This window comes from Lampris incognitus, chromosome 12 (assembly GCF_029633865.1).
Source record: "Lampris incognitus isolate fLamInc1 chromosome 12, fLamInc1.hap2, whole genome shotgun sequence".
NCBI classification, from domain to species: domain Eukaryota; kingdom Metazoa; phylum Chordata; class Actinopteri; order Lampriformes; family Lampridae; genus Lampris; species Lampris incognitus.
The window spans coordinates 28,763,063-28,787,990 of record NC_079222.1 but is presented as its reverse complement, the minus strand read 5'-3'; the positions used below and the strand labels follow the sequence as shown (position 1 = coordinate 28,787,990).

Here is a 24,928-nt window from a genome sequence, read left to right as displayed (position 1 = left end):
CCAGGACACATACCCACATACGGCTTCCCACCCGCAGACACAGCCAATTGTGTCTGTAGGGACACCCAACCAAGCCGGAGGTAACACAGGGACTCGAACCTGCAAGCCCTGTGTTGGTAGGCAACAGAATAGACCGCCATGCCACACAGACGTCCACACAAAATAATTCTTGAGGTTTTATTTTTGATCTGCAAATACATCAGCTTGCTGCAGTAACTGACAATATCATGTCAAACCACTTGTTGGACAGATATCAATACCAAATATTTAACATAGCACTGTATTTCCACCACACTACTCATAAAACATGACGCTAAAATTTGATAATCTGATTGAAAAAAAATATGATCAGCAATATATGGAGTATTCCAAAACTCTTCAAAATAGTTGCATTTTGGTTGCACTAAGAACCATGTAGTCGTGTCATGATCAAAGATGGCTTCCTTACCACAGTGCAGCAGAGAGGCCAGAACCACCATAGCAGAGCCATCAGCAGTAGGAGCAGAAGGATAAGCAAAGCTATGGCCACAAAGGTGCCATCAGACTGGAAGGGAAAGCACACATATATACATGTTTTCAAATATTAGTGTACCTATTGTTGGTTGCATTTACTTACTGTTGTGAGTATGGTTGTAAGAAGTGACTAATTATGCGTCAAATAAAGCAGGGACAGACTAAGGGTTACAGGAACAGAAATCAGGGTAAATGGGAAAGAAAGGAGTTTAATGAAATTAACTTAACCTCCACATAAGAAGTTGTTACAAAGACATGAGTTGATACAAATATTAACAAGTCTTTGGTTACTGATCTCAGAGTAAGCAAGGATGATGAAAACGTGTTTATTTACAATTTACTTATATGCATACATTAATTAGTGTATGTTATCCAAATGTGGTTTAAGGTGTTACAGTATACCAGTCTGCACTGGCTAAACTGTTTGTGACTGCAAGAACAATAATTTGACCCAAGTGAGTTCCTCCAGTCAAACCTTGTAGTTGAAGTTAACTTAGTCACTGGCTGCCTGATTTCAGTCAGTCATGAACCAATAGTGGCGGTCTGATACTCAGTCTATGTTATTCAATGTGCAGCAATGTTGGTAGATTAGAAGTTGGCATAATGCATTCAGCCCTATGCTAATTGCAATGTCAAATCCTTATGTTAACTTCAACAAATCCTCGTGTTCCATGCTTTTTAAGTGATGATGTAATATTCGTATAAGATGATATCCTGAATCATAGCTACTGGTATTTACATCAGGCATCTGTATGGACACCTATTGCCTGTATATAGTAGCGCCTAGAGGTCCTTGCTGTGAGTTGTCGCTTGCGTTGCATGAGGTTAATGCCTTTGTGTCAGTTTATCTCCGGCAGTCCTGCTGTTTTTATTATTTTAAACAAGTGTGTAAACAAGACACGTATTGTTGTTATACTATTTGTAAGAGTGTAAGAATTTGTCTTCTTAGTTTACTTTGTTTTGATGTGCAGTGTACTTACACAACCGACCGCAGTGATGGTGACCGAGCTGGAGATGAAGCTCAGGCCGTTATTCATGCTGACGTGAAGCGTGGCAGACCTTTAAGAAGTATGAGAGATACAGCAGATATGCTCAGTGCCTCGCCTCATTTTGCATTGTCAAACCGCTGCAGCTGGTTCAGCTGAGAGAAGAGAGAAAAAAGCTTCTATCGTGCTTGTAAATTAGCTTGCACAGGTTGCTGTGGCTCCAAGTTTATAATAAAAGATTTACTAGATTTTTCCGACCAAAGTAAAAATCTATTTTAGGCCAACCTGAAAGCACCCTGAGCTGAAGTGTTGTCTTAAAATATGATGAAAAACAAATTAGGAAAAATACGTTTCATCCAGTTAATATGGTATGCCATTAGGTGGGCAATTCTTTACAGAGCTGCAGCCACAGACGGCTTCTCCTTACGAAACAGGCCTGCTATTTGTCCCCAATTGAATTTGGCCAATTACCCCACCATTCCGGTCACTGCTCCACCCCCTCTGCCGAGACAGGGAGGGCTGCAGACTATCACATGCCTCCTCCGATACACGTGGAGTTGCCAGCCGCTTCTTTTCGCCTGACAGTGAGGAGTTTCGCCAGAGGGACGTAGCACGTGGGAGGATCACGCCATCCCCACCCCCAGTTCACCCCTCCCCCCGAACAGGCGCCCCCAGCTGACCAGAGGAGGCGCTAGTAGAGCGACCAGGACACATACCCGCATCCGGCTTCCCACCCGCAGACACGGCCAATTGTGTCTGTAGGGACGCCCGACCAAGCCGGAGGTAACACGGAGATTCGAACTGGTGATCCCCGTGTTGGTAGGCAACAGAATAGACCGTCACGCCCCTGCTATTCGTTTTGATCATGGATCTGTGAAGGTTCTAACTACATTGGGTTAGTGGGCACATCATAAAGGGGATATTGGTGACAACAGAACTGTCTAAACCAGTCTAACAAACATGAATGGCACCATACCAGCTGAATGTTAAGATTCTTGTTAAGAAAAATGGCAGCGAGTAATGATGGCAGATGAGGGATATCCAAAATATTTTTGGGGGCTGTAATTTAGAATTATAGATTCCTCCTCTGAGATTTAAATTGATGGCTCAGGCACAAAGTTATAGCTTTTGGGTTTCGAGTTTGCATGCCATGCACCACAGTGAGTAGCCAAAGTCAGGCACGTCGATTCAAGGAAAATAGTGAATTTGTGACATCAACGCAAATAAAACGATGTATTCACTTACGTTCCTTCCTTCTCCAGGACCGGAGCTGGACATAAAAGGTAGGTGTCTTTCACCACCAGCGGTCTTTTCACTGTGCAATGAAGAGTAGGATGACAGTATACATTACTTTTAGGTACAGTGTAATAGTGTAATAATTATCCAAGCATTTAAAGGCAAGCAGATGACAAGTTAATGACATGATCAGCGTATATCATTTGGCTCGAGAGAACGTGATGTGATCTATTAGAGGGGCAATTTTGTGACGATTTTCTATTTACTAGTCCCAGGCAACTTTAGCGATATTAACCTCAACACACTCCCCTCGTCAAAGATTCCTGGGCTTCCTATCCCAGTGGAAAATGAAGAAAGATTCTGGTTTATTTACCCTGGCGTAGTGAGTGTCTAGAGTGTGCAAAGACAGTACTCCTCACTGATGAGATCCACATTCCCTTTGGACATCTGAGAAGGCTTAAGTACTATACCAGCTGATGCAACGCAAGGGACGATGGTGGTGATGGTTTAGGGGGGACGGATTTCTTTCATTGTGAACCACAAAGACAACCCGCTCCCTATACCCATCCTCATTCTTGTGGCCAAAACAAACCTGGCCCGGTGATGTAGATAGTTTGTGAGGGGATCTCACAAAACTGCTGCTATTCCATACTATCAGTGGCCATAGTTGAATAGGTTTAATGTGATACTGGCGGCCTGTCCGGGGTGTCTGCCCGCCTGCCGCCCAATGACTGCTGGGATAGGCTCCAGCATCCCCGTGACCCCGAGAGCAGGATAAGCGGTTTGGATAATGGATGATACTTAACATGCTAACTGAAAAGCTTACGGTGATATACAGTATATTGCCTCTCCGTTGTGATACAAATCAACCCATCTGGGGTTCACAAACAAAAAAAAGCATTAGTGAAATTTGACCGAAGTAAGAGGCCGTTCAGGAGGGAGATGTGGGACATGTGATCCTACAAATCTCTAGGGGTGGATATAACCTGTAATTTTGATTTTTCTTTTTTTCTTTTTCTTTTTTTGGATTGAAAGGAGACACTACAACAAAGATTAGAGTGTCTTTATGCATGCTCGATAATCCAGGTAAGAAAATCACAGAAAGTGGAATCGGTTCATCTGGACACGACGTTTATTGGTGGAGAAACGTTTCATCACTCATCTAAGTGACCTCTTCAGTCTCAGCTGACTGCAGGCATCCCCACCCAGGTATCTGCAGGTATCCCCACCCTTACAAACAATACAGCTGCATAACGACCGAAACCAACGATGCAAATAGGTGTGATCATATGACCATGTGTACTATTCACAGAGGATTTGGGAATGTTTTTAATCACAGCATTGTAAGATCAGAATCAGAAATACATTATTCATCCCTGAGGGGAAATTGGGTCCTATTACAGACACTCACGCTCTAGTAAAGGAAAACTAAAAACTAACAAGACAACAATAAAATAGAAATAAATAGAAATAAGAAAAACAAAAGTACATAGAAATAGAAGATAAAATAAGAAATGGAAATAAGAATAAAATCGAGACACATATGTGCACCATGCTCCAGCATATAACACCCCGTATTACTGCAGCATGAAACAAACAGCACAAACAAAGCCCCAGACAGGGTAAAACAAGAGGAAGGGTCAGTCTGATGACTATTGCCTCAGTGTCTGACATTCGGAGGGAGGAGTTGTAAAGTTTGATGGCCTCAGACAGGAATGACCTCCTGTGGTGCTCTGTAGTGCATTTCGGCAAAATGAGTCTATTACTTAAAGTACTCCTGTGCCCGACCAGCACGTCACGGATTGGGTGGGAGAAGCACGATGTACTCTTAAACACGCAGGAGAGCTAACACGCCAGGCCAGGACTCCACAGTCTACACCCGTCTACAGGCCAGTGGCCACTCTTTCAAGGATGAGGATGTGCACATCCTTGATAGGGAGGAATGCTGATTTGAATGGGGAGTCAAAGACGCCATCTATGTTAAGAGGAAACGAGCATCCCTGAACCAATGGGGGGCTAAGAGTACACCTGCCACCATCTTACAATGCTGTGAGTGCAACCATGCCCAAACCCTCTGTGAATAGTACTCATGGCCATTGAAAAGTCACAACAATTTGCATATGAAACTGGTCGTTGCTTTCGGTCACTGTATTGTTTATCAGGGTGGGGATGCCTGCAGTCGGTTTAGACTGAAGAGGTCACTTAGATGAGTGATGAAACGTTTCTCTACCAATCAACGTTGTGTCCAGATGAACTGATTCGACTCTGTGAAAGAATAGAGTCGACTGAACTTCATGAGAGAGATCAGCTTTAATGTATTCAGCAGTACATGACATGCTTGGTACCATGCCAGAGCTCTTTCCTTTGTGATGATGCGCTCGGGAGGCAGTATGAAGACAGGGGTTGCGTGCAGGTTAAACAGGGGTAGTTCTGTCATAGAGTGGAGCTTGGCACCCACAAGAGTCAGTAGCAAAAGGAAAAAATTAGAAGAACGCTTGACCCCATATTACATAGCCTCTCTCATCCCCCTACAATTAATGTAGCCGCAGAAAACCTTTTGCCCATAACCAAGCCTGCCAGTGTTTTTAATTTTAAAATTACCCCCAAGATGTATCACAGAGTGCATTAATTTCTTTATTACACATGCATGTAGTCTGCAAGCTCATATACACTCACCGGCCACTTTATTAGGCACACCTGTCCAACTGCTTGTTAACGCAAATTTCTAATCAGCCAATCACATGGCAGCAACTCAATGCATTTAGGCATGTAGACATGGTCAAGACGATCTGCTGCAGTTCAAACCGAGCATCAGAATGGGGAAGAAAGGTGATTTAAGTGACTTTGAACGTGGCATGGTTGTTGGTGCCAGACGGGCTGGTCTGAGTATTTCAGAAACTGCTGATCTACTGGCATTTTCACGCACAACCATCTCTAGGGTTTACAGAGAATGGTCCGAAAAAGAGAAAATATCCAGTGAGCGGCAGTTCTGTGGGCGAAAATGCCTTGTTGATGCTAGAGGTCAGAGGAGAATGGCCAGACTGGTTCGAGCTGACAGAAAGGCAACACTAACTCAAATAACCACTCATTACAACCGAGGTATGCAGAAGAGCATCTCTGAACGCACAACACATCGAACCTTGAGGCAGATGGGCTACAGCAGCAGAAGACCACACCGGGTGCCACTCCTGTCAGCTAAGAACAGGAAACTGAGGCTACAATTCGCACAGACTCACCAAAATTGGACAATAGAAGATTGGAAAAATGTTGCCTGGTCTGATGAGTCTCGATTTCTGCTGCGACATTCGGATGGTAGGGTCAGAATTTGGCGTCAACAACATGAAAGCATGGATCCATCCTGCCTTGTATCAACGGTTCAGGCTGCTGGTGGTGGTGTAATGGTGTGGGGGATATTTTCTTGGCACACTTTGGGCCCCTTAGTACCAATTGAGCATCGTGTCAATGCCACAGCCTACCTGAGTATTGTTGCTGACCATGTCCATCCCTTTATGACCACAGTGTTCCCATCTTCTGATGGCTACTTCCAGCAGGATAACGCGCCATGTCATAAAGCTCGAATCATCTCAGACTGGTTTCTTGAACATGACAATGAGTTCACTGTACTCAAATGGCCTCCACAGTCACCAGATCTCAGTCCAATAGAGCACCTTTGGGATGTGGTGGACCGGGAGATTCGCATCATGGATGTGCAGCCGACAAATCTGCAGCAACTGCGTGATGCTATCATGTCAATATGGACCAAACTCTCTGAGGAATGTTTCCAGTACCTTGTTGAATCTATGCCACGAAGGATTAAGGCAGTTCTGAAGGCAAAAGGGGGTCCAACCCGGTACTAGCAAGGTGTACCTAACAAAGTGGCCAGTGAGTGTATATTTACCTTACATTATGGCAACGTTATTCAATAGAATTAACTGTACACATATATTGTTGAATTATAGTGTCTCATCATTATGATTAATGCTGTTGTGTTGTTCGAGGGTTAAGCGCTGAAGGTTCATAGGCACCCTATTGTTTTTGTTCCATTTATGATGATGATGATGATGATTATTATTATTATTATTCATTCATTTATTCATTATCCAAACCACTTATCCTTACTCAGGGAGTGTCTGGACACTGCTTGACATCCCCCTCATTATATTCTTCATGAATTTTATAATCCCATTATAATTATGTCATCCTCTTTCAATGTTGTATTCTGTAAATTGTTTAAACACAACACCCATTACATGTTGTCCGTCTTGGGAGAGAGATCCCTCCTCTGTTGCTGTCCTCGAGGTTTCTTCCTCTATTTTTCTCCCTGTTAAAGGTTTTTTTTTTCTTTCAGGGAGTTGTTCTTTATCCGATGCGAGGGTCTAAGGACAAGATATTGTGTTGCTGTGAAGCCCCTTGAGGGAAATTTGTCATTTGTGATATTGGGCTATACAATTAAAATTGACTTGACTTGACTCAGGGCCACGGGGATGCTGTAGCCTATCCCAGAAGTCATTATTATTATTATTATTAATATTATTATTGTTATTATTATTATTATACAAATTTCCTTTAACTTCATGCTATAATACAACACAATAACCAGGCCCATTCCTTGGGCCTAAGGTTAGAATGAGGTGTAGAAGTCTATTTGATGGATAGTGCCTTTCTTAGGATATGAGATGTTCCGAGTAGTGGGATCTTCTGTATTTCTTGTATTCTGACGTTACCGGGGATCCGTTGGGTGTATTTCTCCATCCCTTTTTTTACATGTCCCAGGGCTCCTATCACTACTGGTATTGTTGTGGTTTTCACACCCCACATTCATTCAATCTCGATTTCAAGGTCTATATATTTCGACAGTTTTTCAGTTACTTTTACTGAGATGTTCCTTTCAGTCGGGATGGACATGTCGATGAGTAAATAGCTTTTTTCTTTTTTGTTCTTGATGATGATGTCTGGTCTGTTGGCCTTTAGCTCATGATCTGTCTGTATTGCCGTGTCCCATAAGATTGTGATGTCGTCTTTTTCTGTTACTGTTTGGGGCTCGTTCTCGTACCATTTTTCTTTTGTGTTGATGTTGAATTCTTTGCAGCTGTTCCATTGCAGATATGTGGCGGCTTTGTTGTGTCTTTGTAGGTATTCAGTTTTGGCTAGCTCAGGGCACCCTGCCACGATATGGTCAATGGTTTCCTGGAATTGACCACATATCCTGCACGCTGGGTCTGTGCCATCTTTGAGGATTTTGCTCCGGTAGTAATTGGTCTTGATGGCCTGGTCTTGGGCAGTGATGATAAAGCCCTCTGTTTTGGATTTCAGCCCAGCTGTTTTGAGCCATTAGTTGGTCATATGTTGGTCTACATCTTTCTCACCTACTCTTTTTGGGTATTGCCCGTGCATTTGTTTCCCTTCCCATTTTTGTTTCATTTGTTCTTGGGCATGATGCTTTGTTTTTTGTTTGACTTTTCTGGCGTGGATGGTTAGAGCTTCATTTTCAGGTTGCAGTGTTTCAGGGAGGTTGAGCTCTCTTCTGAACATTGCAGCTTAGTTAGCTACGGAGTACTTTTTGTTTTGTTTTCCATGCTCTCTAGTAATCATGAGAAGAGGGTAATTTTAGGTGTTAAGGTAAGTATCTAGGCCTATTGTTGTTGTTTTGTAAGCAGTTTCCCATTGGATTAGACCCCTGCCACCCTCGTTTCTGGGGAGGTACAATCTATCCACATCTGATTTTGGGTGGCGCATCCTCTCTAAGGTGAGTATTTTTATTGTTTTTCTATCTAGTTTCCTGATCTCTTCTAGTTTCCAGTCGACAATGTTGAAGCTGTAAGTTACGACTGGTGTAGCCAGGGTGTTGATGGCCTCCATTCGGTTGGATGTATTGAGTTGGGATTTTGTTACAATTTGTATTCTTCGGTAGTACTCCTTTCTGATATTTTCTTTCATTTTGGCATGTTGTATCCCATCCCCTTCATTCACTCTCAGGTATTTGTATGTGCCTTCTTGTTCTAGGTCTTGGATGGTGGTGTCTAGGTCAATTTGGATGTTGTCGGTGGTGGTAAGTTTTCCTTTTTTGAATGTAGCTTCCTTTTTTGAATGTAGCCATTTTGATGTCATCACTGAAGCCTTTTACGATGGTCAAAAGGCCAATTTGTTCTTGGTCATTCTTGGTAAAGCTTTTCAGGTCATCCATGTAGACTAGATGGTTAATAGTGCATGAACCTGTAGTATAACCATAGCTGGTGTTGTTCAGGAGGGAGGATAGTGGAGAAAGAGCTACGCAAAAGAGGAGATGAGAAAGAGAGTCGCCTTGAAATATGCCACTATTGATGTTGATCTGCCTTGAATGTAGCGTCCCATCTGTGTAGTTTAGAACAAGGGTTGTTTTCCACTGGTCCATATTTGCTGTAGGAACTGGATAAGGATTGGTGATATTTTGTAGATGCCAAGACATTTTAGTATCCAGTCATGGGGTACAGAGTTGAACGCCTTCTTATAATCTATCCAGGCTTTTGTCAGATTATTCTTCCTCGTTTTTACTTCCTTAATGATGGCCTTGTTTATTAAAAGCTGGTATTTGCAGCCATATCTCCCTTTTCGACACCCTTTTTGTTCTATGGGAAGTATGTTGTTTTCTTCCAGGTGTTTGTAAACTCTCCCAGTGATGATGGATGTTAAGATCTTGTGGGTTGTAGGGAGACATGTGATGGGACAATACTTTTTAGGGTTTTTGGTGCCTTCTGTTTTGGAAAGTAGGTAAGTGGTACCAGTTGTGAGCCATTCAGGGCATGTTTCTGGGTTGCTGATGCATCCATTGTAGGCGTTTGTAAGATCTTGGTGTAAAGATGGCAAGCTCTTGATCCAGAAGTTCGCTATCCCGTCATTACCAGGGGCTTTCCAGTTACTGGACTTCTGTATTGCTGTTTTTGTTTCTTCTAGGGTTATTTGTGGCCATTCTTGTTGGTTTGTTTGGATGTTCTTTGTTTCTATTTGGCCAATCCATTCAGCGTTTTTTAGTAATTATTTTGTTTTTCCCAGATGTTACTCCAGAATTTCTCTACTTCATCAATTTTAGGGGGTTCTTTGACCTCAACCGACCTTTTCCCTAGTTCGTTATAGAATTTCTTTGCGTTTTCTTTGGAAGTTTTGTTCTGGTGGAAGAACTTTTGTCTCTTATCGTACCTTTTCACTCGTTGGCTTTTGCTTGTAGTTGTTGTTTCAATTTTTCAATGGCTGTTAGTTTCAATGGCTGTTGCTCTTTCTGTTTGAAGTTGTGTTTCCTGATTAGTGCTCTTTTTCGTTTTTCTTTGACTGGTTTCTCATTTTTAATCTCATTTAGTGTAGATATGTCTCCCCTATTTCACTTTCAATTTTCTTTTTCCATTTTGATTGGTTATCTTTTCTTGGTCTGTTCTTCCTCTTTTGTTTGATGCCCAGTGATTCAGTGATGGCAGAGGCAGTTGTATAGACAAGGTGGTTAATGTCTGTGAGGGACAGCACTTCTGGGAGTTGGTCTTTGATCTGGTTGATGGCTTTGTTTGCTATTTCTATGGCTGATTTTGACTGCTGATCACTTTTTATCTTTGGAATTGGTGGTCTCTGGCCTACTGGGGTTTCTTTGGCTATTTCGTATTTTCTAAGGATGCTTTCTTTCATTTCACTCACTTTCTCATCTTGTTCATCTTTGTTTAGTGGTTTTTGGTCACCTGGCTTATCAGTTCTCTCATTTTTGTGTGTATCTTCATTTTGCTCTTCTGGATCTGTGTTTGTATCCCTCTCATCAGGTTCAACATTCTCATCTCTCTGCTTTACTCCTGCTTGGATGGCTTGCAGCTCCATTTCGGTTAGTCTTTTCTTATTGACGATATCACGGCGGACATTTGCAAGTTTGTTGGCGTCTAGATTTAGCCTGTTTGTGGGGTTATTGGCATGCCAGATGTCATAGGTGCTTTGAATTACAGATGTTTTTGGGTTGAAGGAAGCAGTGTAGAAGGCTTCCATGACTTCTTTGTACTCTTCCCTAGACCATTTCTGTCGACTGGCTTTAGTGGGATTTTGAGATGGTGCAACATGAGGGCCTCTTTGAGGAATGTCCTCGGTGTGGTGATCCTCAGGTGCATTTTGGGTAGAGTTTGTTCCAGTAGCACACTTTTAGATCTCAGCCTGGTTCCTCACTGAAGATTGCGATCCTTGGTAACCCGCGCGACAACCGATGCGGTATGAATATCTGGTAATACGAGTTTCCGTAATAAAAGTTTTAGTGAATTTTAGGTTGCACAACCACCAGTATTTTTTCAAGATACCAGCTCTAGGAGAGTTACCGACCAAGGTTAAAGAACCTCTCCTGCCCATGAGGCAGGCTAACCCCCGCCGGATGCCAACCCGGTGCTTTAGAGCCTTGGGGCTTTATTATTATTATTATTATTATTATTATTATTATTATTGTTATTGTCATGATGTCACTTTGAACTCAGTTTTAACCAGGTTCCCATCTACGAAAATGCTTGGAAGTTGCTGCCAGGTTGGTGGGCCCTAAGAGATAGACCACCTAAGCTATCAATGACAGAGGATGCTAATAGATTATATTAGACATGTTTATTGTCCACTCACGTGGAAATTTGTCTTTGGGTTCACAGACATACACACACTTAAAATCACTTAAAAACACTTCACAGACATACACACACTTAAAAACACTTCACAGACATACATACAAAAAACTTCCTCTGCCATGGGTTGGAATACACGAGAACAAAACAATAAAAAGGTGGACCTGCTATGTAATAACAATGATAAAAACACCATAAAGAAAGCAGCAGTCACTAGTATTGAATCAAAAAATGTCACTTCATGTACGCAAGTACATGAACTAAAACAACATCAACGAAATGAAATATTGTTTCCCCCAGCTCACAGCAGTGAAATGCAAAGACAAAATCACAAATCCAAAAACTACAAGAACAACAAGAACACGCATATCCAAACTAACACTTAAATCCAAACTAAAAAAAGTCGCTGTCCAAGGGAACCAACGCCAGCCAGGATGACTGTCAGAACTGCCGGTCTGCATGGGCTAGCAGTTATCTTAGCTTGCCCCGCTTCCACATCCTGTCAGACTGCCCTTGGTGTTTCCTGTTTGGGCACAGCTCCGGGCAGGGGCCGTGGTCCTGGGGCCCACCAGACACAGCAGACCGTGTTCCCTCAGCCAATCCAACACCAGCTCTTCCAGCCAGACACTCTCGACACACCTCCCTGAACTCCACACGATGACCCCAAAAACACCACAGTCTGCGTTTGTATCCCTGGGAATACAAACTTCAGACGAGGTCGCCGCCAGACCGCCCTCGGTATTATCGGAACTGCCGGTCTGCATGGGCTTACAGTTAGCTTAGCCTGCCCCATCTCCGTGTCCTGTCAGACCGCCCTCGGTGTTACCTCCTCGGGCGCAGCTCTGGGCAGGGCCGTGGAAGTTAGATGATATCTAATTTTTCACTGCAAATATGAGAATAATTGCCTGACTTGACGGATAAATATGGCAGTATGACCAGTTCTTCAACTACAAAAAAGTAGCTCCGAATATGTACAGCTGTCTGAGAAGAGAACTGAGCATCAGAAATTCATGATGAACGTTGCATTGGTTTGTGAATGGATACCAGTTTGTTTTCTCACATGTTTTATTGTAGCGTAAATTGTTTCTCTTAACTGACCCTATTTGTTGCTGTTCATTTGTGTCGAGGGTGTCTGGCTGGGAGAGGTGGCATGGGGTCGACTGAGGGAGCCTGGTCTGATGCATCACGTAGGCCCAAGGGCCACGGCACCTGCCTGGAGCGGCGGCCGAAGAGGAAACACCAGTCTGACAGGATGCAGAAGCAGGGCAGGCTAAGCTAACTGCTAGCCCATGCAGACCAGCAGTTCCGACAGTCATCCTGGCTGGCATTCGTTCCCTCATTTTTTTGTTTAGTTTGGATATATGTGTTAGTTTGGATATGTGTGTTCTTGTAGTTTTTTAATGTGTTTTTGTCTTTGTGTTGCACTGCTGTGGGCTGGGGGAAACAATATTTTGTTTCATTTCATGTACACAAGTACATGGAATGAAATTATAAATAAAGTGTTCCTGATTCTTACCACTTAATTCTGGAAAAGAAAAAAAAGAAAAAAAACTGAGGTGCTGGTTATTGGCCCTGCAAGACAAAGTCACCTTTATGACCAAGTAATGGTATCTCTTGAAAACTGTGTGGCCTCCTTCAGTTGCACAGCCAAAAATCTTGGTGTTATTTTGGATCAATCCCTATCTTTTGACATTCATATTAGAGAAACCGCCAAAAAACCCTCTGTCCTCCGACGAAACAATGCCAAAATTCAGCCTTTTCTGTCCGTGGCTGATGGGGAGATACTGATTAAGACTTTTGTTTTATCCAGATTAGATTACTGCAGTGTACTTTTTTCCCACCTGCCACATGAACTGAAAACCTTCAGCTAGTTCAAAATGCTGCTGCTAGAATATCAACTAAAACAAAAAACGTTTGACCATATCACGTCAATTCTAGCCTCACTTCACTGGCTCCCATTTCATGCTAGATCTGATTGTAACCTATAAAATACTTAATGGGCTTCCCCAGATATTATACAGCCTTATCACAGAAAGTTGAATCGGTTCATCTGGACACAGCGTTTATTGAGAGAGAAACGTTTCATCACTCACCTAAGTGACCTCTTCAGTCTAAAATGACTGCAGGTGCCCCCACCCTTATAAACAATGCAGTGACATAACGACCAAAAACTACCATCGATTTCTTATGCAAATTGCCGTGACCATTAAGTAGAATTTCAATGGCAATGTTTACTATTCACAGAGGATTTGCAATCACATTTTTTACTTTTTTTCTTCTTCAAATTTTTCCTCCTTTTACTACCCAATTGCACTTGGCCAATTACCCTATTTTCCGAGCCGTCCTGGTCTCTGCTCCACCCTCTCTGCCTCTCATACCTCCTCCGATACATGTGGAGTCGCCAGCCGCTTCTTTTCACCTGACAGTGAGGAGTTTCGCCAGGGGGACATAGCGCGTGGAAGGATCACACCATTCTTCCCAGTTTCCCCTCCCCCCTGAACAGGCGCCGCAACCGACCAGAGGAGGCGCTAGTGTAGCGACCTGGACACATACCCACTTCCGGCTTCCCAGCCGCAGACACGACCAAGCCGGAGGTAACCCGGGGATTCGAACCAGCGATACCCGTGTTGATAGGTAACGGAATAGACCACTACGCTACCCGGACGCCCACAAACACAGCATTGTAAGATGGCGACAGATGTACTCAAACACACAGAAGAGCTAACGCGTCAGTCCAGGACTCCACAGTCTACACCCATCTACAGGCCAATGGCCACTCGTTCAAGGATGAGGATGTGCACATCCTTGATAGGAAGGAATGCTGGTTTGAATGGGGAGTCAAAGAGACCATCTATGTGAAGAATGAACAACCATCCCTGAAGCGAGGGTACATCTGTCACCTTTTTACAATGCTATGATCACAACCATTCCCCAGTACTCTGTGAATAGTACACATGGCCAATGGAACTCTAGCTAATGGTCACACCCATAGTTGCATATAAAACTGGTCGGTGGGTTCTGTCGTTATGCCACTGTATTGTTTATAAGGGTGGGGATACCTACAGTCAGTTGAGACTGAAGAGGTCACTTACTGGTCTAGCACCTCACAGCCCTCAATTGGATTGTTGAGCATAAAGGATGAATAGTTAAATGAGCAGATTTTTTTTTGTCAAAATGCTGTATTTCCACCCCATACATTTTTTAGCAAAAGCACACAAACAAAACTTTGTAAACTTGAAAATACCATTAAAAATGTAAGGTAAGTTGTTTCTATATTGGTAGGTTTATCACTAAATTTGAAACTGGAAAAACTGTCCCCCATCATGTTTTATTTTTGCCTGGCAGAGGAATTCATTAAAGCAAAAATCTAGACAAACTATACTCTACAGAAATTATATCATTATTCAACCAGTCAGAGTACCCGATGAAAACACCATGTCATTCATAATTACGGACTATTGACAGGTCCTACCAGCAAGTATGCATAAGTTATGACACTTGCAAACATGAAGAAATTAAACAAAGACAAAAACTTAAGATAGTCCTGACAAGTCTTCATTTTCTTTTTTGATTTACTGTCTGTCTAGATACTATCAGTGATCTGGAAAGTGGTAAATAAAAACTTAGAACCACACGGTTAAACTAAACGTAATGGTACTTACTCAGAGTTACTGTGTCATTGATGCGGAAGCTGCAGAGGACTTTTTGTACATCCCGGGCATGTGAGAAGCCGTTCCCTTTGACTACTACCTGGAAGGACTCTGAAATGGGACGAGACAAAATAGGCAGTATTGTCCATTCATTATCATTTAATTTGGAATTCAAACCATATTTGTAGAATGTCCAGTCATACTTGTGACGTAACTTCCACGAAATATTAACAATTTAGCACCGTATTGGCCTAATTTGCCTATCAAGCAAACCAGTCTGTGGAGGATGCAGTTAGCATATAGCCCTCAACCATGCCCTGCAACACCTGGACTCACCAAACACCTACACAAGCATCCTGTTCCTAGACTTTAGTTCCGCCTTCAACTCCATCAACCCACTCAAACTCATTACCATACTCTTGGATATGAACATTAATCCAGCCATATGCCACTGGATTCGGAGCTTCCCGTGGAACAGGCCACAGAGGGTGAAGGTTAATAACCTAACCTCACACCCTCTTACCCTCAGTACAGGTGCTCCTCGGGGCTGTGTTCTCTCCCCCTGGCTCTTCTCACTTTACACCACCCACTTTACATCCATGAACAGTTGTGTGAAAATAATAAAATATGCAGATGACACAACCATTGTAGGCCTCAGCGCCAACAATGATGAATCCCAGTACCACACTGCAGTAGACCAAGCTGTCACTTGGTGCACTAACAACCAACCTTCTGCTTAATACAGCCAAAGCCCAAGAACTCATTATTGACTTCTGATGCATGCCGAATCCTGAAACACCCACACAAATGAACGGAGACCCCATCACCAACACTGACTCTTTTAAATTCCTTGGAACACATAGCAATAACCTGCAAAAGCTCAGCAACGACTTTACTTTCCTCTGCAGCTTAAAAAATACTGGATCAAACATCAACTTCTCGTTCTGTTTTACTCAGCTATTATCGAGTCCATCATAACATCTTCTATTCCAGTATGGTACGGCGGCACGGGAAAAAAAATTGCAGTGGATTCTCAACAAGGCATCCAAAATCATAGGCAACCCACTTCCCTCAGTTGAATCTCTACACACTCACCGGCCTGTAAAGCAAGCAAAGAAGATCATCTCCAACCCCTCACAACCTGTTCATCACCTCTTCCAGCTCCTTCCCTCAGGGAGGCGCTACAGGTCACCGTTCACTAAGACTAAACGCTTCACAAACAGCATTTTTCCCCTAGCAATCAGGACTCTGGATTCCTCCCTATAGTCCCCTCCTCACACACCACTGGCATGCATACTATCATTCCCCTAACTGTTGTGCATAATGTTTGTTTCTGCTATTGTGTGATGTGTTTGTGATAATATGTGGAGTGTCTGCTGTTTTGCCCATGGGCGTATTGTGCTGCAGAGTTTAACGTGTACCGAAAACAAATTGCACCAGCCTTGGTCGTGTGAACAATCTAATCTAATTTGTATATAAAAGGCTGGAGAGAGAGGGAGAGACAGAGTGAAAGAGAGAATGTGGTTTTCCCTTCTGTTGTGTGCGTTCCTTACAATACCTCCTTCACAGATGCTTGAGGGCTCCACAGCAAGGATCTCAATGCATGATCTCTTCAGAATCTGAATGGGTAAAATCAAACTTAAAAAGCTAAAATAATTGCACGTAAAATAGCTGTAATGATCTGTTATGTAAAAATTATACATCTAAAAAAGGACTTTTTGTGATATCAAAACAGAGTATACGAGCATATTTTTCATACCGAGTCAATTATCCCTTGTAGTGCCTGGAAGCCATCATTCACAGGGAAAACGTGGTCTTTGCTGTCAGCTATTTTCCAAAGCTGTTAAGAAACGACATGCAACTGAACATTTATTGATGAAGTCAAGCTGGCAGACAGACAGACAGACAGACAGACAGACAGACAGACAGTCAGATAGATAGATAGATAGATAGATAGATAGATAGATAGATAGATAGATAGATGGACTGACTGGTTATCTTACCTGGGTTTCATTAAAATCTTTAACACCCACACAGTACACTGAGGCACCCAACTGACGTGCTCTGCTAGCCTGATGTATGAAACACAGGATTCATTAAACATCTCACCACACCTTCACCACGTGAGTAAAAACATGATGCTTACAATGGTGATGATAAACATGAAAAGATGGAAATAACTACTGCATACAGCCCCAACTGCTAATGTTTCATTGGATACTTGATACTGAGTCTATATAAAAAAAAAAATTTTCCCCTTTTCTCCCCCAAGTTTATCCGGCAAATTACCCCACTCTCCGAGCTGTCCCGGTCGCTGCTCCACCCCCTCTGCCAATCCGGGGAGGGCTGCATACTACCACATGCCTCCTCTGACACATGTGAAGTCGCCAGCCGCTTCTTTTCACCTGACAGTGAGGAGTTTCTTCAGGGGGACAGGCGCGTGGCAGGATCACTCCATTCCGCCCAGCTCCCCCTCCCCCTCCCCCTCAAACAGGCACCCCGACCGACCAGAGGAGGCGCTAGTGCAGCGACCAGGACACATACCCACCCGCAGACACGGCCAATTGTGTTTGTAGGGACGCCCGACCAAGCTGGAGGTAACACGGGGATTCGAACCAGCGATCCCCATGTTGGTAGGCAACGGAATAGACCGCTACACTACCCGGACACCCCTGTCAAAATAATTCTTGATGCACTGATATCCTCTATTAATTTGAGGAAATTGACCAATCATCACATTGATAAAATAGGAACAAAGTTATCAAGTGTCAGTCTTCTAGAAAGGGAGTTTATGGGATGTCTCCCCAGCAGTAAATGACTACTTGCGGTTTGGAGAAACAGGTCTCAATGCTTCCACTCCCAATTTCACCGAAGTCCCTTATAGCATCACTCACCTCTCTCTCTGCCAGGTCAAACTCATTCTCCCTCAGTTCACCATCTGTCAGTGCAATAATAACACTGGCTGTTCTGTAACCTGAAAATCAAAGACAAGAGAACAAAAAATACACTAACTGCTCGACAGTAACACAAAAGCAGTCTTGTGCACACAATTTATTTTTTTGGGTGTCTCAAGTATGAAAATATGAAAAGGGATTGCTTTGGTTGTGATGAATAAATAAAGATCATTTACTGCAAAAAGCCTGATTAAAGATAACAGAGGGGAAAAAAACATACTCACCATATCCAGTTCCGTAGTAAATTTGCTCACTGGCCTGAGAGAAAAAAGTTTGTATTCATAGGCTATAAATTAAATGCAACTTATTTTGGCAGTAAGTTGCCAGACTTGCAACAGTCTCCCACAGCCTTAACAGATGACTCACTCGTTGGAAACCTTTGTGCATGAAGGTGTCTCCTCCTGGTTGCACCATGCGTAGCTCCTCAAGACCGGCCCGGATCAGCTCTCTGATCACGTGTACATAAATATAACTCAGTTATAACCTACAGAATAAAATATGCATGCTATTACAGTTCACGAAGATATTTTCAATGTGCCTTTCCTGTCTTCAGTTAGTTTCATCAGAATCCATCCTTCTCTTGAAAACACAATAAAGGACATCCGCAGTTGAGGACTTGAGGAAAAAAGAAGAGACGATACGTTTTTATTCAATTCAAAAATCCTCCAATTGTATTATTAAAAAAATTATCTGCTTTATACTGATGCACAAAGTGGACCTACCTGATGAACTTGTGAGCCAAATGGTCGACAAAGTAATAAATCTCATTCCAGTGATGCTGCACGCTGCCAGACCTGAGAGGCAGATTAACGCAGTTACAGTTGTCATGGGAGATGGAAGACTACTGTGTGTAACCACTGAAGACTGGTTAGAAGTCAGTTAGGATAGATTAAATACAAACATACTTTAAAGAAAAATCATCTCTATATCTGTTTATCAGGGCAATCTGTAGATCAGGAATCAGGAACATTTATTTGTCATTTCCCCCCAACCCACAGCAGTGCAACACAAAGACAAAAACACATATCCAAACTACAAGGACACATATTTCCAACATATCACTCTCCAAGAGAGCAAACGCCAGCCAGGATGACTGTCGGAACTGCCCGTCTGCATGGGCCGTGGTCCTTGGACCCACCAGATGCAGCAGACCAGGCTCCCTCAGCTGATCCAACGCCAGCTCTCCCAGCCAGACACCCTCGAAACACCTCCCCGCACTCCACACGACGACACCATAAACACCGCAGTCAACGCCAGGCGAGGCCGCCGCCAGACCGCCCTCGGTGTTATGGGAACTGCTGGTCTGCATGGGCTAGCAAGTTAGCTTAGCCTGCCCTACTTCCGCGTCCTGTCAGACCGGCCTCGGTGCGTCCTCCTCAGGCGCAGCTCTGGGCAGGGCCGTGGTACCTGGGCCCACAGGACGCAGCAGACCAGGCTCTCCCAGCCGTTCCAGTGCCAGCTCACCCAGCCACCAAACAAAGACACAAACCTAGATGCAGACATGGACAAGGACACTGCATGGACGGTACTGGGTGAGGCAGGTGCAAATGTAAGTTTGCGCCGCCATCTTCCCACACCGGCACTGGGTGAGGCCGCTGCAAACGTGAGTTCATGCCACCATTACAGATATTTGATCTTGCTCATTCCTAGAAATATAATGCAATAGCCATGGCGATCAGCCATTTAAATGGCATCAGCCTTTAACAGCATAACAGGCACACTCTGTGTCCCATCCAATACCCTACTCTTAGTCATGGATATTGTTTCATGACCTCACCCAGGATGAGCTCCTGGTTCTGATATGAATTGTTGGAGACAAACAATTTAGTAAAGCTTACAGAAAGCTGACTAGGACTCTTACTCATTGACCTCCGTAGACCGCTACTGAGCCCTCTGACTCACGATTAGGCTGACTTGATCTAGTGACTCACCTGACCTTACCAGACCTTGCACTGTTGCACATGGTGTACTGTTTTACAGCGTACAGGTTGCTACTGTTCACATATGTGTGTATATGCTATGCTATGCTATGCTATGCTATAGATAGATAGATAGATAGATAGATAGATAGATAGATAGATAGATAGATAGATAGATAGATAGATAGATAGATAGATAGATAGATAGATAGATGCTGATCTCACATCTATGAGGTTGTTTAGTATTGTTAGTATTAATGTTAGGTTTAGTATTAATGTTAGTATTAAAGTTAAGATTGTTCTGATCCTCTACTGACCTCTACTATCTATCTATCTACCTCTGTTACTCTACCCTGTTGATGTCTTCTTTTACCCTCTTTGCTGCTATCTACACCTGAATTTCCCTTCGGGGAGGAATAAGGTTTGGGTTATTATTGTTAGACTACTTCTCCACACTGATTCGGTGTACATACAAAACACATCCGGGATTTATAAAAGTTGACACTGCAGCTGGAACCTTATAACCGAGACTGCTTTTTGATCTAATATGATGGGGGGGGGGGCATTGCAACCTCACAGTTCCTTTAGGTACAGCACATATTATGAAATTAAAGCAACATTTAATAATAAGGCTTCAGTCAGTGATGGAGCACACAGTAATGTGTGTACAACTCCTGCAAGTGGTGGGGTGCCTGTGCACGTGTGGGGGGACCTGGGAGCAGCATGAGCGTCCACACGCAACGTGTGTACCTGGAGAAAGCTGCAGCTGGCAGGCGAGAGGAAAAAATGTCTGGCACCACGAGCGTAACGGAGGACACGTGTGGCCGTCCACACACTCCACGATTACCAACGCGGGGAGGTAGGGGAGCAGAGAACTGGACTTGTCAAATTGTGAGGGAACAAAATGGGAGTAAACAAGAAGTTAATGAAAGAACGGATTGCATCAGACTGGGGAAGATAACCATGCTTGCAGTACCTGCAGGTAAACTATATAAGTACATTCAGCTGTGAGGAATGCCAAGGTGTTCCCAGATGTGGAAGTGTATTCCTTAGTTTCCTTAAACGATTTATTCGAATCATATATATAGTTATTGATCATTGTGTTCATTACTTATGTAACCATAGATAATATTTGGACCGATGGCATTTACGTTGTTCGTGCTACTAGATTGTGCACTCTCGGTTCAGCTGTGTTTAGCGGGACAGATAAAAGAACCCACAGAAGAAGTTACGAGGGAGAGGAGGACAGCGGCTAAATTGTGTTTGTGAGGTAAACAAGCCCAACTTTCTGAAGGCCCTTTCGTACTCTGCACTGCCGCTCGTCTTCTCCCTCACTTATGTTTCCATTTATGCTGATATGCGTCCCAGTGCAGACACACACAGCCAAAAATCCTGGTCGCTGGAGCATCTGGCTCTAATGGAGAAACGGTTCGATGGGCACAAGCATGGAAAGTTGAAGCTGGGACGAGATTCGGTTTGCCCCTGTTATTCTATTATCGCCGGAATTTGACATTGAAGCGCACTACACACACCCACAAAACACAAAGTAAATTAATATGACAGCTTTTTGTAAATAACTATCATTGTGTAAATATAGCATTTGGTCAGTGATCATATTTTTGCTTTGTTTTGTGTAAATATACTAAATATTCTAAATATTTATCCAGTATATCTGTACTGAAGAGCTCACTTGCGAACAGCAGCTACTAGTACCAAGTACTACTATAGTGTATGTACTTTCTATTCTAGTGGAATGGCATTCAGCCAAACTACTGGTACTGGACAGAGAAAGAGAGAGAGAGAGAGAGAGAGAGAGAGAGAGAGAGAGAGAGACAGTAAGAGAGAGGGGGGGGCGGTGAGAGAGGGAGTGAGAGATAGAGAGAGGCAGTGAGAGAGATAGAGAGAGGGAGTGAGAGATGGAGAGAGGCAATGAGAGAGGGGGCAGTGAGAGGGAGTGAGAGATAAAGGCAGTGAAAGAGGGAGTGAGAGATAGAGGCAGAGACAGAAAGAGAGGGAGTGAGATATATAGAGAGAGGCAGAAACAGAAAGACAAAGAGAGAAGGAGTGAGAGATAGAGAGAGAGAGGCAGAGACAGAAAGAGGGAGTGAGATATATAGAGAGAGGCAGAAACAGAAAGACAAAGAGAGAGGGAGTGAGAGAGAGAGAGAGAGGCAGTGAGAGAGCGAGAGAGAGGGAGTGAGAGAGGGAGAGAGAGAGAGAGAGAGAGAGAGGGAGTTGGAGCGCAAGAGGGAGTGAGAGATAAAGAGAGGGAGTGAGAGAGAGAGAGGCAGTGAGAGAGAGAGGGAGGGAGTGAGAGAGAGACAAAGGGAGAGCGGGGGGGGGGGAGACAAAGGGAGAGATGGCAGGTGAGGGAACTGCAGTGTTTATCCAGCTTCAGTAAACACAATATGCGATGTTGAAAAGAAAGCTCGCGTGTTCATACAGCAAGACCCACACACGCTGCTGAAAACCGAGGCGTTTGTACTTCTGTACAGAAGACTGTTTAGGGTATTTAGGAATTGTGACAAATATTAGAAAGCGTTTTGCTGAAACATAAATAGTGTTAAGCGTAGCTGAATAAACCCTATAGCACCTTTGCGCGCGCCCCCCCCCCCCCCCCATTTGAAGTGTAAAAGCGGCTATAAATACCGGGCCGATGGCGGAGAGCAGAGTGCGTGGCGGGATAAACACAGCTGCACATCACGCGCTTATTGATCACATTCTTCTGCCAATCATCATCACGTGCGGACAATTCATGCATTTTTTCCTCCTCCAGTAAGACTCTTCTAGCACTTTATTCTACCGACAGTTGTTGTGTAGAAGGCTGCAGTATTTCTGCTCTTTCTCAGTATTTTTGAAGTTTCTCAGCTAGAGTCTGCTGGCAGGTAGCAGAGTACTTTGAGTCAGGGACAAAACTGCATCAGCCAGGGGACTTTTCCTCTTGGACTACGTTTATGTATTTTCTAGAAGAAAAGGGACACGGTTCAACACGCGGGTTCACATCCTATGGTACACGTAGTATAGATATTTTTACTGATCATAAATACCCAAGCAAACCTGACTAAACGCTATTAAAATGGATAAGCGTCGTAATTTTTTTTTTTATAAAATTAAAAAAAATATATTTTAATTTATTTGTTTTACAAATAGCAGAGATAATATATCACGCTGGCACTTGTTGCTGTCAGCCAAAACCATGTGTTATGTGTTGAATGAACGAGTCAGATTCTTTATTTGCTCTTTTTTCTTCTTTGGATCTTTTTTATAAAACCCAATATGTCTGTCTCCCTAACGTTGGTCAGACCACACAGGTTGCTGCTGAAAGCACTGGACTGGTGACATTTTTTTAATGGAAAGATGAGCCGTCATTGTGCCCCAGTGCGAGTGCTGTTTTAATGGATATGACGACACTAACTAGTAGAGAGTTTTGGTTTTAAAACTTATAGAAGAAGAAGAAGAAAGCCACTTTATTTTTATCATTGTACAGGTTACAACGAAATGTGTTCTCTGCATTTAACCCACCCTGTTGTATAGGAGCAGTGGGCAGCTGCAGCGCCCGGCCCGGGGACCAACTCCAGTTCTTCTTTCCATTGCCTTGCTCAGGTGCACAGGCAGGAGTATTAACCCTAACATGCATGTCTTTTTGATGGTGTGAGGAAACCGGAGCAGCCGGAGGAAACCCCACACAGACACGGGGAGGACATTCAAACTCCACACAGAAGGGACCTGGGGCGGCCTGGGGTTCGAACCCAGGTCCTTCTTGCTGTGAGGCGACAGTGCTAAACACCGGGCCACCATGCCACCATATCAGAATATGACTGAATCAACGTGGTTCTCTTTTTTTTCTACTGTGCCTCTTGCCTTCCTTAGTCTGGAGCGCCGCATGTTGTACCTCTGGATAAAGTATAGAAAATGAATCAATGATCATTTCCATGAATGGTTCTACACTGAATATCCTGAAGCTGCAGTTATAGATGCTGTCAAACTTCTTAATGCATGGGGAATGGCTTTGTTCCTCTGGAGAGCAATCTGACTGATGCCCGAAAAGTTGAATCAGTTCATCTGGACCCAAAGTTTAGTTGGGGAAACGTTTCATCATGCATCGAAGTGAAGCTCTCAGCTAACTGCAGGTCAAGTCAAGTCAAGTCAAGTCAAGTCAAGCCAAGTACGTTTCATTTGTCCCCAGAGAGGCAATTGTTGTGCTGCAGCAGCAGCATTTAAACACACAAAGACTTCACAGAACACATAAGGCAAATAAATACAACATGTAGTGAGGAGAACAAAGCCAATGAAAAGCAATGCACCAGTAAAGGGTGTCAACAGAATATTAGATATCCCCAACCTTATAAACCATACAGTTGCATAACGACCACAACCGGTGATCTAACACCGGTCACACAATCTGACTGATGCTGTCACTTGTGTTGTGTCAGAAACAGCTTGAACATGCATACATTAAATCCATGCATACATTAAATGCATGCATAAATTACATTTCCCATGCATACATTAAACTTAAGCTGACTTTATGCAAAATCAAGCAAGAATAGGAAAACTCACTTGTCCAAAACAAAGTAGAGGTCAAATCCTCCATAGCAGGAAGACCCTGCCTCCCTCCTGTCATGGCTCTGTACTGCATTACCTGCCACCAAAAGAAAGACCAGTATGCCCAGTTCCACACCAAGCAGTGTCTTCCTGCCCCAGCACTGGGACATTACCCCAACTTTAATAGAAAACACAAACTCAAACCAAAGGGAAGTAAAAAATTCAAAATACTGTCTTTGAGCTACTCTATCTCACGGCACTTCAATGCAGCCAGCCATGCCTTTAAGGCAGGACTCCAGACATAAAATTTTCCCTTCTGGATCAGTATCCCATCTTCACAGCAGCAGATGTGTGCCGAGAGAGGAGGGGTGAAGCTGCTGAGACAGACATGGAGTGAGAGGGATCTGCTCTCTCTCCCTCCCCACTTCAGTCTTTTTTAGCATACTTTTTCATGAGTTCGCAGACCTACACAAACCAAGAAGTGTTAGCCAAAATTTGTGGTGTACGCTTTTTGCTAACTTCTTT

General features: G+C 43.4%; 1 protein-coding gene across 1 annotated transcript in view; it reads right to left on the bottom strand.

Moving 5' to 3' along the window:
* antxr1b (ANTXR cell adhesion molecule 1b) overlaps positions 1 to 24,928 on the bottom strand; it is a 36,102-nt gene extending 11,174 nt beyond the window's left edge. Inside the window, exons 1-13 of the mRNA XM_056290282.1 lie at positions 24,419 to 24,928; positions 18,662 to 18,733; positions 18,486 to 18,554; positions 18,306 to 18,390; positions 18,164 to 18,197; positions 17,880 to 17,959; positions 16,989 to 17,057; positions 16,745 to 16,825; positions 16,544 to 16,604; positions 14,998 to 15,096; positions 2,745 to 2,814; positions 1,494 to 1,572; positions 449 to 544 (exon numbers count right to left, since the gene is read on the bottom strand). Of these exons, the coding sequence (XP_056146257.1) occupies positions 449 to 544; positions 1,494 to 1,572; positions 2,745 to 2,814; positions 14,998 to 15,096; positions 16,544 to 16,604; positions 16,745 to 16,825; positions 16,989 to 17,057; positions 17,880 to 17,959; positions 18,164 to 18,197; positions 18,306 to 18,390; positions 18,486 to 18,554; positions 18,662 to 18,733; positions 24,419 to 24,573 (1,050 nt within the window). The 5' untranslated portion in view covers positions 24,574 to 24,928. The remainder of the gene's footprint in view (positions 1 to 448; positions 545 to 1,493; positions 1,573 to 2,744; positions 2,815 to 14,997; positions 15,097 to 16,543; positions 16,605 to 16,744; positions 16,826 to 16,988; positions 17,058 to 17,879; positions 17,960 to 18,163; positions 18,198 to 18,305; positions 18,391 to 18,485; positions 18,555 to 18,661; positions 18,734 to 24,418) is intronic.